General features: G+C 41.8%; 3 protein-coding genes across 12 annotated transcripts in view; 2 read left to right on the top strand and 1 right to left on the bottom strand.

The window, feature by feature from the left end:
- Positions 1 to 3299, top strand: part of SUPT20H (SPT20 homolog, SAGA complex component) — a 32771-nt gene extending 29472 nt beyond the window's left edge. For all 10 annotated transcript variants that reach the window (XM_069882145.1, XM_069882194.1, XM_069882162.1 and 7 more), the window contains 2 exons: positions 1373 to 1478; positions 2999 to 3299. In XM_069882145.1, coding sequence (XP_069738246.1) covers positions 1373 to 1478; positions 2999 to 3099 — 207 coding nt within the window. In that variant the 3' untranslated portion in view covers positions 3100 to 3299. The remainder of the gene's footprint in view (positions 1 to 1372; positions 1479 to 2998) is intronic.
- The window catches only part of SMAD9 (SMAD family member 9), a 340867-nt gene that overhangs the window by 237557 nt on the left and 87520 nt on the right, over positions 1 to 15790 (top strand). The gene's annotated exons all lie outside the window — the stretch shown is intronic.
- On the bottom strand, positions 3467 to 15781 carry EXOSC8 (exosome component 8). The gene is made up of 11 exons (XM_069882277.1): positions 15704 to 15781; positions 10837 to 10873; positions 9703 to 9766; positions 7863 to 7936; positions 7236 to 7281; positions 6120 to 6225; positions 5989 to 6034; positions 5648 to 5744; positions 5171 to 5291; positions 4145 to 4251; positions 3467 to 3682 (listed from the first exon to the last, which is right to left on the bottom strand). Exons 1-11 carry the CDS (start codon positions 15718 to 15720, stop codon positions 3567 to 3569), a joined length of 831 nt encoding a protein of 276 aa, XP_069738378.1. The 5' UTR covers positions 15721 to 15781; the 3' UTR covers positions 3467 to 3566.

The following is a 15790-nucleotide window of genomic DNA, read 5'->3' on the forward strand; positions in this document are numbered from 1 at the left end:
TCATAAATAAGGTGCCTCTGTAAAATGATTTTTATGGTGTGTAGTCTCCTGTGTCAAAGGCCTTGTTCTGGAATGGGGGCAGTTTAATGGGAGACTCAGATTTATTCTCAGAATCCAAATGTCAGTTACTAGTTGAATTACTTAAAAAAAAAAAATATCATGCAAGCCTGTACTATTGGATTTTATTTTCCAGACATTGAACTTTAAGGGCCTTTACAAAAAAGCTGATGTAAGCCTAGTCCTTCTTGTGGCAGAAAGTTCTGGAGGAAATCAAACTATCTGCATTGCCTAACTTTCCCAAAGGAGCTTCTCTTTTATCTGGCATCACAGGGTTAGGCTAGGGTCATTAGCTAAAATGAGCTATTACCAATACCAGATCCCTTAGCTTTCGCTAAGGACAAGAATCTGTGTGTTCACAGTGCTGTAATGCGAGTGCTTGGTGGAAAGAAACTAAACCCCAGACAACCAAGAATTTTCTGTGCTGCCAACAGAATGTATACATTCTTATCTCATACTCAGGGTTTTTTCCCCCCAAATGCTGATTCTATGGTTTTGTAAGTCTGTCTTAGTCATTGCGATCAAGATGATGATGTCTTTGTAACGTGCAATCTTTTCATCCAGTTTACCTAGCTCTTAGTGGCATTATTTCATATGGTTATTCTGAAGAAGCATGGCAATTCCTGGAAATGCATCAGCTCAAAAGATTTTTTTCTTTCTTTCTGACTGATAAGCCATGCTGTTTGCTTAAATCACATACAGAATACTTTATTTCCCCTCTTTATGAATGAACTTTAAGTTCTAGAAAAGGTCATAATTCAGTGCCCTTTAACCTCAGGAGACACTAGATCAGACTCCGCTAATTCTATTGAGTGATGACTGAGGATTTCTCTCTTCTGGAAATAAAATTTCAAAAGCAGGGTTTGTATTTTTTATGAAATTAAGGAGTGTGTGGCACAGTATGAGCTTGTGAATGTAAGTTAGACTTTTCATATTTTAGTTGATTGGGACCTTTGTGCTTGGATGGTATCTGGTGTCACCTGAAGACTTTGGGGTTGGGAATAGGACAGGAAATGTCATTACACCCATGAACTATAGTCTCTGCAGACTGCAGGGAGGTTGACAACAACATAGGACTTCTGTGGGGTAATGGGCATAATACCATGTCTGCTAAAACAGCTGGTTTGGGGCATTCGGCATCTGTTCGTTCTGCTTTAATAGTAATTATGTTATAGCCTGTGTCCACACGCTCTGGAAGATGTAGAGTTAAATGTTTTTTAATGGGTCTTCAAAAGTTTGCCTTCACGCTGGCTTTATTTATTACTCATTTATACCAAAATTTGGTAATAAGGATCAAGCTTTTCATTTTTGTTAGGGGTCTGACCAAGGTCCATCCAATCAAGATCAGGCATTATCTGCCCAACAAGCTGCTGTAATTAACCTGACTGGAGTAGGGAATTTTATGCAACCTCAAGGCACAGGTACGTGCTTGCTGAACCTCCTTTCATAGTTAAGTGTGTATATTGGTAAATTCACACTAAAATGAAGTTTGGTCTTGAAGAAGACTTACATCAGTTCAGAACAAGTTACTATTTATTACCAGCACATGAATTGTATAAGAAACACTGGACTTCCAAAGCATACACTTTTCTGCTTTACTTGGCAGTTAAGTGTAGTAAATTGATAATATCACGGGAAAATTAGTCATGCTTGATACAAAAAGAAAATACAAGGAACTTCCATGCCAGACTTCATTGAGGAATGCTTCCTTAACTGTGTGCTTAACATCCAGTACAAGAAACCTCTTTGTGTGTTCACAAGCACTTCATAACGTTATAACAGAGCATGTATATCATGTATATTTTATTCTGTACTGATTCCAGTCTGACTCTGAAACTAATTCTATTCATCCCCCTTTTCTATGACAATCTATTTCTATTTCTCCTTCCCTAACCCTGACAAACTCAACTTGATCTCTTTGACCTGCCTGCTTTCACCTTCTCCTCTCTTAGTGTTGTCTCAGCTTGGCTCTGCCATGAACAGACCTGGGCAAAGCCTTCCTCAGCAGAAACTCCAGCTCTCTTCTGCCTTACAACTGCAACAACAAGCCTTGCAGCAGCAGCAGCAACAGATACAAGTAATCCAGCAACTTCACTCTGACTGTATTTAAAAGCAAGACAAAAAAAAAAAAACAATTTAAAATAAAATTCTCAGCTCCAAAACCGAAAATCTTACCCCTTTAACTTTTTTTTTTTTCCTAACTGAATGTCTTCACGGTCTTGCAAAGGGGAAAAAAATCATGAACTTTAGGAAACTGCATCATGAGAGATTTGAAATCTATGATTCTCTCAGCTTGGAGCACTGAATTTATTTTAATCCATTTAAGCCATCCACCTTCCTGGTTTGCTAACATTCAAGGAGTGCTTGTGGCACATATCTAAATAAGCTCTGCCAGGTGCCAGTAGGTTTCTAAAGCAGCGTGAATATAAGCACCTGTAAGTTCAAATGTAGCACTGCTACAGTCAGTGCACAGAAAAGCATTCCTATAGCATTCTGTCGCTCACATGCTTTATGAAAGTATTTCTGTATTTTTTTAGCACAGTCTCCTCTTTGTGATACAAACAGAAAATGCAGTGTATACACTGAAAAGGAATTATGTTAAAAATGTGCCGTGAAACCCAAACATTCACTGAAGTTGCTGAGTTACCGCAGTTACTGCAATGGAAAGAAAGGGCAAAAAAACAAAGCTGTCCACATACATGTGTAAAATGTTTACGTTACATTTGCCCTCAGCAGGCTTCTGTGCCACTGGTGCTGCTTGACTGTACTCATTGCCCCAGTACTGGAGCCGTTTCTTTTGTCAACCTGGTGCTTCCTCATTTTTATTTTTTTATTCATCTCCCTCCCTCCCCCCAACCCCCTCCACTTCATTCTTCCTGATGGGAAACAGCTTTATAGTGAACACTAACAAGCTTTTTCTCCCCCTTTTCCTTCACGGCAGCAGTTGCAATTCTTGCAGCATCAAATGGCTATGGTAGCAGCAGCAGCACAAGCAGCTCATCTGCATCATCAACAGCGTTCAGGCAGCCACTCAAAAAGTAAAAAGAAAAGAGGCACGTTGGCCCCTCCAGAATCCTGAGACTTGCTCCCCCCGCCTCCCGCTAAATAAAACATAATTCAGAGGAATTTTTTTTTCAGATTAAAAAGGAGAAAGCTTAAAAACAAATCAGTGTTTTACTTTACAGGTGAGAAAATGAACTTTTGACACTATACTGAAATAAATGAACTGTTTCTGAAAACCAGCCTTACAGAATTTAAGATATTTCATCTAGAAAGGGGCTAAGGCTATGTCTCCTTAAGTCATTTAAGTTTTTTAAGAGAACCTTTTATCTTGTATTTTTTAACACTCGGCAGCATTGTACATAGTATAAGGGTGAAAAACATTTTAGAAAAAAATGATCTTTGTAAATGTAGTATTGGTATTTGTTTATTTAGTATAAAAGGTTTGTGAACACTATAACAAATACAATTTTTACAAATCCATTTTCGAAAAGATCTCCTCCTTTTGTTCACTTGGACTTAACACTTTTTATCACTTTGTCTATCAGCTTCTTTACTTCTTTGTGCCTTGTAATTGCTCTGGTGATACAGTCCTGAAGCTTGGCTCCTGTAAGAGGACTTCCACCTAAAAATTAAAGGGGAGAATTTGATTTTCTATGTATCTCTACCTGTGTTTTCCAAATAAGAGTATTAACAGTAATTCTCGTAATCAACAACATTCATCTGGGGAGCATACAGGTTCCCCAATTCTGGCCTCAGGCAAAGAAAATGGAAACAAACTGTAAAGTTGTAAGTGCTCAAAATTTGTCCTTTGCTGTATGTAGGTCAAGCTGTGACTTCTTTTTGAGCATAGGTTAGGACAGACTTTCAGCTGGGTGGAGTCTGCAGTGGTCATGGGAACCTACAACGTCAGTTATGCCACCTCTTTCAAAATTAATTTCAAGAGCAAATCACGTAATAAGTACTCAAGCAGACAACCTGGTATCATAAAGCACACACATTTTACAAAGTAAAGCAGGTACAGAACATCTTGGTCAAGAAAAGATTATCATCTCTGAAGGTTCCTATGTAATAAACTTGGAAGTACCTGGTTTATGGACAGAACATAACCTGTCTTCATCATCAGTTACAACAGTTACAGTTCCAGTTGCCAAGTCTTCTTCCTCACCAGTTGGATCAACAATGAGTAATGTGCTTGTGAAAGAAAAACATGCAAACAAGTTATTACATGTTGCTCCATTAACATTACTGGAAAGTACTCATAACTATTCATTTTTACTGACTTACAAAACACTTGCAGGTGGACTCAGTGCTCAGGGTTATCCCCATATCCTACTTGAATGAAAGATCCTCTGATATCTCTAAATAGGCCTAAATCTTACATCGGTTTCACAGTACAGTGAGCATCATCTGATTTGTAATTTTTTACTTCTCAAATGAATATCACCATAAATGACTGCATTTCTTATCAACAGCAGCAGAACACATACTTAACATGCATGGACTAACGAAGAGCCAATAAACTGTCAGGCAAAGAGTAAAATCAGATGTGATTATTTTGAACTCTCAGATTCTTCACCTACATGAACAATGACTTAAGAGTGATGGTCATACTTCATCTTAGATAATTATGTTTTCCATATCCAGAGGTTCTGTTGTTCTAACTGGACCATTACTTCTTACTTCCTTTGTTGACTTAATACTTGGTATAAGCTGTTTGAAAACTACTATCTTTTGCATCAGGTATTTACATACTTCTAAAACATTAACTGCATTGGTAACATTATTTCATCTCAAAGTTACTGCAAAAACACAAACCAATACCTATTCCTGTACTTATAACCATATTTTTTCGATTGAGAACCAGTTCTGCTTCAAGTCAGAGGGAGGAGTTGGGCAGATTTCATACTCATTCATATTACTGCACTACAGATCAGTCCAACAAGAGAAGCTGTGGGTTGAAGATCGAGTGGAGCAGCCTGAGTGTGCACTCCTCACCAGCACAAAAGCTTAAGAAGTGCAGAAATTTCCGTAGTAGCAGCCTCTGTCTTTCACTTCTTTTTGACATACACAGTTGTTTTCATAAGTGTGAAACAGTTACAAACTTACTTACTCATCAAATATAGCAAACGATGTGGCAACTGGATGCTTTCTGATAATCAAAGGACTCTTCTGTTTTAAATTAACTTCCGGTAAACCAGTTTCTTCATTTATAGTAACCAATGGCAATTGTACTGAAGAAATAAAAAATGACAATGGTATAATATTAAACATTGTTGGTTTTAGTAGGCCTAGAGATGTGCAGGACTAGTGAAATATTTCAGCTGTTCTTTTAAACAACTGAGAACAGAGTTTTGGCTACACTACTGGTGTTCTATATTAAAAAAAAACCTGCTCCCTAGGTGTTGCACATCTATGGCATCCATACCTCATTTCCGCTTTGAGTTTTAGTAATTTAGCATTCAAATGATGGGAAAAAAAAGCAGCCTTTAGGAATAGTGAACCAGCTACCTATTCATCATGATTAAAAACTACATATTTCTCCATTAATGCTAATCTGAGTGTCTCTCTTGCTCTAGCAAAGACTTACCATTTTTTAATGCTGCTAGCAAAGCAAAGGTACTGGCATCCAGAATGTTTCCATCATAGTCCAGGCATATGATATCACAGTATAACACCCAAGCAAGCTATCGAAGAAAGGTTTGCACATGTGAGATATTAGAGAAGTTAAGCAAGCAGTACAGTATCTAAGAAAATGCTGGCCATATCAACAAGATGCTTATTTCTAATATAGAATTTTAACACTTCAGATGTAAAACAAGCTATGAAGTAAAAAAAACAGAAACAACCTATAATCTCAAATATCTTCTTTAATGTCTCAACACTATGATCTTGTCAGTACCTCCCTCTTCATTTCGAGGCACAACTTACCTTGCCAGCTGCAATACATAGATCTTCTTTCGCTATTATCTGTGAACTAAAATAAAATGAGACGGTAAACTAGGAAACAGAAAATGGTCTTGCAGAGTTGTTTGTGTATTAAATGCATTAAGATGACTTACTTTTCAATCACATCTGCAATGAACTGGCTTGCTGCTTGAGCCTCTTCACCAGGTGGTCCAGAGCGAAACCTCGTGGAACAGAGGGATGGCAGTTCTACATTTGGAACTAGGTAACAAGAATAATTAGTCATAAACTAAAGAAAGCAGGCAATGGGATAACAAAAATAGAAATAAGACAAAACCCACTCTTAATAGCATTTTATGTACTTCAAATGAAAGGTGAGACCAAGAATTTTTCAATCAAGACTTCCTACTTCTCCCCTCAAAAACAAGTTATGCAAGAGTTTGTATTAAAGAACGTGCAGTATTCTGTACTCAGAAACTATCCCATGGAGAAGCACATCCTCCTCACTACCTTTTTCTGTTTGCAATCCTGCTATGAACATCATGACCCCACATAAACTCCTAAGTGTTAAGCATTCTTAAGTAGATCAAGAAACAGTAGCATTTCTATCTCACTGCCTGACTTTACTGGTATGCCATCTGCTTCTCATCAGCCATTAAAACCTGATGCTTTAGACTTGAAGCAAAAACATGGATAAACATTTGTGACAAAAACCTAAGCATAACCAAGTTCACTGAAAACAACATACTTTGGAGATGCCTGGTATAAAACGGCTTTAGTCTACGGTCCCAGTTCCCTGGAATTATTTTACTTCAGAAAAATCTCCGAACAGGAGTGAGGATGTACCCCTTGGACTTCCACAGTTCTCTGAGAAATAAACAGGGTTTATTTCACTGGTTTTAAGAGTTCATTTTGCCTAATGGGACTTCCAAGACAAAAGTTAATGTGCCTTTGCACAACGTTGCGTTCCACAGTCTTTTCTAGATGAACTGCCTTTCCCCTCTTAATATACCTACTTCCTTCTGCTGCAAGTTTGTTTACAGCCTGACCTGGAATCAGCAATAATGAAGGTAGCTTTACATGGAAAGCTCACAAGCAAAAAAGGACGAGTTGTGAAATTTCTGAACTATCACTTCCTTTATGTCAATTTGGAAACTGATCTTAAGGAAAGCAATATGACTTTACCCAAATTCATTCAACCTGTCCCTTCATTACAGCCTGTTAGCTGAAGCAATACAAGATCTGCCTAAGATCTATACTGAAAAACTTACCAATATATCCCTTATTAGCAGAATCTACCGCAGGTGCAGCAAGTTCCTGGAGAAAAATAAAGACAAAAAATTAGAACTTAATATTGTACAAAAATATTTTCCAGCTATTCTATATAGAAATGGTCATTTTCTTGCCAGTTATCATTACAGTGACATTTACAAAAGATATTTTTCATCAGTCTCCATCTGTATTTCTCCTGTGGGAAAATTCCACACAGGGATGTGCAGTCGTATATCTCATAGCTCACGGCAGGCCAGCAGTAAAGTTGAGGTTAAAAGGCACTTAACAGTCCAGCCAGCTAATTACCAGTCCACTTATTGATCAATATTTAGTAACTCTGATTATATAGCTTTTATCTAGAAATAATGAAGACTTCATTTTTATATATATATATATCTTTCCCCATATACAATACCCCCACAAAAATACATGTTCTCAGACTATATACATAGGACTAGACAGTTCGATAATTAAATTATACACTAACTTCCTCATCTGAAAGTAATTCAAGTGAAAGACTGTAATTGTGTCTGACTGACATATTATTTTAACTCTGTAGGACATTGATTCTAAACATGATGTACAAGTTCAGCTAACAGTTAAATTAAAATAAAAACCAACTGTACCGCTTTAACTCCACAAATCACCGTAGTATTTCCTAACTTCACCAGTGCAGAACCATCAGCAGTCGTAATTGAACCTGAAGAGAGAAAGTGCTCTTCAATACAACCTATTTTTCCATTCAAAGGGCCTTAATTAATATCCACCTTCACAAACTGTTTGCTTTCCATTGTTTGACACTGAACACAGGCTACACAAAGTCTCAATAAGCCCAGGGTGGGAACAGAATCTCTATATTAAACATTCAGTCACATAGGGTGGTTGAGGCTGGAAGGGATCTCTGGTCATCAACTGGCCCAACCACCCTGCTGCTCAAGCAGGGCCACCTAGAGCTGAATGCCCAAGACTGTGTCCAGACAGCTGTTTAATATCACTATGGATGGAGAGTCCAAAACTTCTCTGGGCAACCTGTGCCAGAGCTTGGCCACCCTCACAGTAAGAAATTGTTTCCTTATGTTCAGAGGGAACCTCCTGTGCTTCAATTTGTGCCTATTGCCTCATGTCCTGTCACTGAGTACCACCAAACAGAGTCTGGCTCTGTCTTCTTCCCTGCCTTGAGGTATTTATACACGTGGTAACATCCACTTCTCAGCCTTCTCTTCTCCAGGCTGAGCAGTCCCACCCCTCTAAGCTTTTCCTCACAGAAGAGATGCTCTAGTACCTTCATTGTCTTCATGGCCCTTTGTTGGGACTCTCTCCAGTATGTCCATCTCTCTCTTGTATTGGGGAGCTCAGCACTGGACACAGCACTCCAGGTGTGGCCTCACCAGTGCTAAATAAAGGAGAAACACCACCCCCCTCCACCTGCTGGCAATACTTTGTCTAATGTAGCCCAGTATAACATGGACCTTATTTGCAGCAAGGGCACACTGCTGGCTTAGGTTCAGCTTTGTATCCACCGGGACCATCTTTCCCTTTTCTGTCAAGCTCCTTTCTAGCTGAGTGGCTCACAGCATACATTTGTGCCTGGGGCTGTTCTCCCTAAGTGCAGGACTTCGTGCTTTTCTTTGTTGAACTTGATGTCAGCCCATTCCTCCAGCCTGTTGAGGTCCTTCTAGATGGCAGCATGACCTTCTGGCCTATAAACCACTCCTCCTAGTTTGGTGTCAAATGCAACCTTGCTGGGGGTACACTTTGCACCATCACCCAGATAATTAATGAAGATGCTGAACAGCACTGGACCCAGTATTGATCTCTGGTGTACTTTATTAAACTAGAAGTCATAGCTGGTTTCCTTAAGTCCACCTTCTGGCTGACTTACAGCAAGACCTAATGGAAGGCAGCATTGTACAATGGAAGAGACCTGCAGTGTCAAGTTTGAGCAACAATCAGCAACTATTCCATGCTGGTAAGCAAGCCTGTATTTTACTCATAGAAATTACAAGGTGTAAGAAAGGCAAGTAAGGTGCTGCTGCTCACTGCATAAGATGTACCTTGCTCCTGCTTGAGACAGTTGCTCACACTTAGAACAAAGCAGAAGCCAGGAGTTACTGCCTCTTTCAAGATGCTAAGGCATCAATTTTTCACTGATCAGCATAGGCATACACGCTGTCTTCAGGATCTATAACATACACTGCTGAACTTAGAAACAGACAAGTTCCCACAAGCACCTAAATTGTGCTGTGCACGCCAGCCCAGGAACAGGACTGAGTAAGAAAGCTCAAATATATTACTGTACCATGCATTCTCTTGAATGCTTGTTGAAACTATGCATAAAAATCTTCCCACTTTCTTGTTTCAAAATGCAAGCACCCAGAAAACTAACTAGCAAGTCATTAAGGTCACTATTATAATCTAAGACTAAAGATACCTCCCCCATCATCATGATTCCAAATAAGCACTTGCCTATGTTGACAGTAGTTGCCCGGAATTCACCTAACTCTCTTCCATCCGGTCGACAGTTCTCTTTCTATACAAAAATCATAAAGTTCAAATTAGAAAACAAACTTTATTAAATGAAACACCAATATTTATGCTACACAAGTTCATATAAAACCTTTTAGCAGAAATACTGACATACAAAAATGCTAGGCAAAACTCGATCACATTCCAGACACTTTTTCATCACCTGATATATAGATTGTGCCCACAAAAAAAAAAAAATCTGTTCTTAATTTATTACAATTTATTTAAAAAATACATACACAACAGTAGATTGATTGTCTCGATGATAAGTGCAAACGGCTAGATTCAGAATATCATTCAAGCACTAATACTCGATGATCCCATAAAACAAGAGTTTCTACCAGTCTGCATCGTTTAGGTTTTCGTTTTAGCCAATTCCCGTCCCTCACCACCACGTAGAAATTAATGTTAGAGTGAACTAAACGAAAAAAAAAACATTCTCTCAAAAATCCCCAATGTTTAAATGCTGTCGGTCAGAAGCTATACAATACCTGAATATTGAGTCTAAAATGGCATCAATTCACGACTGTGTTAGATCCAAATTATTATTCATCACCATTTCAAGCTTCTCAAAAGCAAAGATTTTTGGTTCCATTATGAGAACCAAAACTGACTGCAATAATACTGGATCGATTTCTACCTTAATAAGGGACAGACTAATTTAACACACCAAAAAGTGGTTTTCCTTCACAGTTACAGAAAGCATGGTTAACAGCAATGTTCTCTATTACTTACTTTCAGTAGCATCTAAAACACTGGCCTGAAATAACTCTGTACCAGACACAAACCTGCATCACCATCTTGGTCACATTTAACTTGCATCCCTCTCAAGGCCAAGAGAAGCATATACCCATCAAGCTGAACAGGGAAACAACCTGCCACAGCACCAATTGCACATATAGATGCAAAAACACATTCAGAAGAGTATGACCATTTTTCCCTTGCTCACTGAGTTTTGGTTTACCCTTACAGTTTAAGATTTCCATACAGACAAATTCTGTATGAAAAGCAGAACCAAGCAAGAAAAAAAAATGATAACAAGCAATTTGCACGCACATATCACGTTCTACTCACCAAAAATCTTCTGTAGTATTCCAGTGGTTCCACCATTCTAAAACAAATAAAAAGAGAAGTTCTCATGTAAGCTCCTGAGTAGATAAACGAGAGTAAAAAGATAAGCAAGCACAAACCTACAAAAACAAATAATTTGAGAATCAAGATCATCAGCAAAGCTGCTTAACAATACGGTTCCAGAAAGCTGGGACAACTCTAACCTTATCTAAGAAAAAGACATTTTCCTACATTCACTTTCAAAATTCTTCTCCCTTACAAGGAACCTGCCTGCCCATACACCAAGATGATCAAAGGACTGGGAAAACTCCCATATGAAGTAAGGCTAAGAGAACTCGGTTTGTTCAGCCTTGAGAAGAGAAGGATTAGAGGAGACCGTATTACCACGTACCAGTACATAAAGGATATCTACCAAGAGGATGGAGACTCCCTTTTCACAAGGAATCACATGGAAAAGACAAAGGGTTATATGGGTAAGTTGCTCCTGAGAAGATTCCAGTTGGATTCCAGAAGAAAATTTTTCACCATGAGGATAGTTAATCATTGGAATAATCTCCCCCAGCAAGTGGTAGATTCTTCTACACTGGACACTCCTAAGGCTCAGCTTGACAGGGTGCTGTGCCATCTTATTTAAAATATACATCACCTTGGACCAGATGATCCTTGAGGATCATCAGTGTTACCTTGGACATTGGACCAGATGATCCTTGAGGTCCCTCCCAACCTGGCACTTCGTGATTCTGTGCGATAAACCTAACAAAACCTACTACCTTTCACCTCAATAATCTTGACAATCAGTTTGAACTCAAAAGGAACGTTAACTGAGACAAGGGTGTAGAATGTTTCTGAAGAAATGCAGAAAGGATAATTTTATTACCGCGTCTGAAGTATTTGCTAATTCAAGGGCTGTATTCAGATGTACAAAATTATTTAAAACAATTTTATAGTCTTGAAACGTTAGCTTTTCTTACAATCTTTAAGAAAATATAAAATTAAGAAATATGCTCCATGTAGCACTTCTCCTGAAAAATAATTAATGCTTATTATTAATTATATATTTCTAACAGCATTTGTGTATTAGTATTTTAAGCAGAGGACAATAAAGTAAGAAATACTCTTTCTAGTAAGAAAGAGTAGTTCTTTTCTAGTAAGAAAGTGTTGCTAATATGTGAACAAAGTATGCTCTGTTTTGTTAAAATAAGCACATGTAGGGAAAAAAGAAAGGATAACTGGAAAAGGTAAGTTTTCCTAACGCAAACTAACATGTAGAGGTATCCACAACTCATGATGGCAAGCATGAATTAACCCCTGTTGGTTCCCCACATATTGGTCCTGTACTACTATTTTTTAATCCCAAGACTTGGCCTATTCTCTTCCTATTAAGGTAAGAGAAATTGCTAGACCCTGTTTCACATTTAAGTTTGCATGTTTGCATTTAAGCAGCAAATCTGGAAGAAGGAAGGACACAGCAACAGATTTCCAGAGAACGTGTGGATGCTCCATCATGAGAAGTGTTCATGGTTAGGCTGGATGGGGCTTTGAATGTGATCAAGAAAATGACGTCCCTGCTCTTCACAAAGATTTGGACTCAAAGATCTTCAAAGGCATTTTCCAACACAAACCACTCTATGATTCTAAAAGGACCAGGAGTTCCCTATTGTAATAACCTTCTTGTAATGATTCACTAAACTCATTCTCCCCGTACCTCTTCCCTTCAACAGAGCAGGCTACCCTCCTCCACTTCCCAGATTCACAGAACAGAATCATAGACGGTTTGGGTTGGAAGGGACCTTAAAGATCATCTAATTACAACTCTTCTGCCGTGGGCAGGGACACCTGCACTAGATCAAGCTGCCCAAGGCCCCATCCAACCTGGCCTTGAACACTTCTAGGAACGAGGCGTCCAAAACTTCCCTGGAAAACCTGTTAGATAGCCTCACCATCTTCATTGTGAAGATAAGCCACAGGACAGCTCACGCTGGCTGGGCCACTGGAGGGCATCGGGTCCAAACCCTCACCAAAGCAGATGCATCACTTAGGGCCTCGTCCAACCTCACCATCTCTGTGGATCATAGAATCATAGAATAACCAGGTTGGAAGAGACCCACCGGATCATCAAGTCCAACCATTCCTATCAAACACTAAACCATGCATCTTAGCACCTCGTCCACCCGTGCCTTAAACACCTCCAGGGAAGGTGAATCAAGCACCTCCCTGGACAGCCTGTTCCAGTGCCCAATCACCCTTTCCATGAAAAATTTTTTCTAATATCCAGCCTAAACCTCCCCTGGCGGAGCTTGAGGCCATTTCCTCTTGTCCTGTCCCCTGTCACCTGGGAGAAGAGGCCAGCACCCTCCTCTCTACAACCTCCTTTCAGGTAGTTGTAGAAAGCAATGAAGTCTCCCCTCAGCCTCCTCTTCTCAAGGCTAAACAACCCCAGCTCTCTCAGCCGCTCCTCATAAGGCCTGTTCTCCAGCCCCTTCACCAGCTTTGTTGCTCTTCTCTGGACCTGTTCCAGAGCCTCAACATCCTTCTTGTGGTGAGGGGCCCAGAACTGAACACAGTATTCGAGGAGCGGTCTCACCAGTGCCAAGTACAGAGGGAGAATAACCTCCCTGGACCTGCTGGTCACGCCGTTTCTGATACAAGCCAAGATGCCATTGGCCTTCTTGGCCACCTGGACACACTGCTGGCTCATGTTCAGTCCCTGTCAACCAACACACCCAGGTCCCTCTCCTCCAGGCAGCTTTCCAGCCAGACTTCTCCTAGTCTGTAGCACTGCATAGGGTTGTTGTGCCCCAAGAGCAGGACCCGGCATCTGTCCTTGTTAAACCTCATGCCACTGGACTCTGCCCAGCGGTCCAGCCTGTTCAGATCCCTTTGCAGAGCCTCCCGACCCTCCAGCAGATCGACACTTCCACCCAGCTTAGTGTCGTCTGCAAACTTGCTAAGGGTGCACTCAATGCCTTCATCCAGGTCATTGATAAAGACATTGAACAGGGCTGGACCCAGCACTGAGCCCTGGGGAACCCCACTTGTCACTGGCCTCCAGCTGGAGTTAACACCATTTCCCACCACTCTCTGGGCCCGGCCATCCAACCAGTTTTCCACCCAGGAGAGTGTGCGCCTGTCCAGGCCAGAGGCTGACAGTTTCTCAAGCAGAACGCTGTGAGAAACTGTGTCAAAGGCTTTACTGAAGTCCAGGAAGACCACATCCACAGCCTTTCCCTCATCCAGCAGCCGAGTCACTTTGTCACAGAAAGCAATCAAGTTAGTTTGGCAAGACTTGCCTTTTGTGAACCCATGTTGACTGGGCCTGATCACCCGGTTCTCTTGCATGTGCTTCATGATAGCACTCAAGATCACCTGTTCCATGACTTTCCCTGGCACTGAGGTCAGACTGACAGGCCTGTAGTTCCCTGGATCCTCCCTGCGACCCTTCTTGTAGATGGGCACAACATCAGCCAGCCTCCAGTCCAGTGGAACTTCCCCAGTCTTCCAGGATGGAGATACCACAGCCTCCCCAGCTGACCAACCTTCACCACAAGCTCCCTCAACCCCGCATCTACTAAGAACTGTGTTTACTAGGACTGGTGCTGTGCAATATCTTCATCAATGATATAGACAGTGAGATTGAATGCAACCTCAGCAAGTTTGCATATGACAGCAAGGCGAGAAGTACAGTTGCCACATCAGAAAGACAGGATGTCATCTAGAGGGACCTGGACAAGCTGGAGAAGTGAGCCTGTGTGAATCTCATGAGGTTCAACAAGGTCAAGCGCTACACTACAGCAGGGCAATCCACAGTTCAATACAGGATGGGTAATGATGTGATTGGGAGCTGCCCTGCAGAGATGTAGTTGGGGGTGCTGGTGCATGAAAAGCTCAATACAAACCAGCAATGTGTGCTACAGCCCAGAAGGCCAACCGTATCCTGGGCTACGTCAAAAAAGCATGGCCAGCAGGTCGAGGGAAGTGATTCTGCCCCTCTATTCCCTCTCTTGTGAGACCTCATCTGGAGTAGTGTGTCTAGTTCCGGAACCCTCAATGTAAGAAGGGTATGGAGTTGTTGGAATGGGTCCAGAGGAGGGCTACAAGGATGAGCTGAGGGCTGGAGCACCTTCTATAGGAGGACAGGCTGAGAGAGTTGGGATCGTTCAGCCTGGAGAAGAGACGGCTCTGAGGAGATGTTATAGCAACCTTCCAGTACCTGAAAGGAGCCTACAAGAAAGCTGGGGAGGGACTATTCATAAAGCGTTGTGGTGACAGGACAAGGGGGAATGGGTATAAACTGGAGAGGGGCAGATTTAGACTAGACATAAGGAGGAATTTCTTCATTATGAGAGTGGTGAGGTACTAGCACAGGTTGCCCAGGGAAACTGTGGCTGCCTCATCCCTGAAGGTGTTCAAGGCCAGGCTGGACGAGGTCTTGGGCAGCCTGATCTAGCGGGATGTCCCTGCCCATGGCAGGAGGGTTGGAACGAGGTGATCTTTAAGGTCTCTTCCAACCCTAACTATTCTATGATTCAACCCGCTTCCACGTGGTTCTGTCTTCTTCACATCCCCCGCTACCCGTTTCAGGCAGGCCAAACTCGGGTCGCTCAGCCCCTGCTCGTACAACCCGGGATCCAGGCCCTCTCCCCGCCGCACCCTTCGTGCACGGGGACGCCCCAGAGCGGGTCGCGCTGCCCCGGCGAAGCTTCGGGGTGAAACCGCGGCCCCGCCCGCGGGGCTCACACGGCAGCGCCGCGAGGGGAGCGAAGCGGAGCGCTGCCCGCGCCGGGCGCAGCGCGGCAGAGCGGGGTAAAGGCACTGCAGGCCCCCGCGGCCCTCGGGATCAGGCGAGAAACACGCCGGGCCCAGCACTCACTTGAAAGCCGTCGCCATGGCTGCGCCGCTGCCGTCCCGGAAGCGCTGCTCCCCGCGGCCGGAAGTCGAGACCGGAAGCGGCGGGGGC

This window comes from Phaenicophaeus curvirostris, chromosome 1, assembly GCF_032191515.1.
Source record: "Phaenicophaeus curvirostris isolate KB17595 chromosome 1, BPBGC_Pcur_1.0, whole genome shotgun sequence".
Classification (NCBI taxonomy): domain Eukaryota; kingdom Metazoa; phylum Chordata; class Aves; order Cuculiformes; family Cuculidae; genus Phaenicophaeus; species Phaenicophaeus curvirostris.

Coding starts and splice junctions, on each gene's coding strand:
- EXOSC8 (XM_069882277.1), bottom strand. Junction 7,937..9,702: donor GGCAACTACTGTCAACATAG/GCAAGTGCTTAT, acceptor TTCTCTCTTCAG/GTTCAATTACGACTGCTGAT. Junction 6,226..7,235: donor TGCTAATAAGGGATATATTG/GTAAGTTTTTCA, acceptor CTTGTTACCTAG/TTCCAAATGTAGAACTGCCA.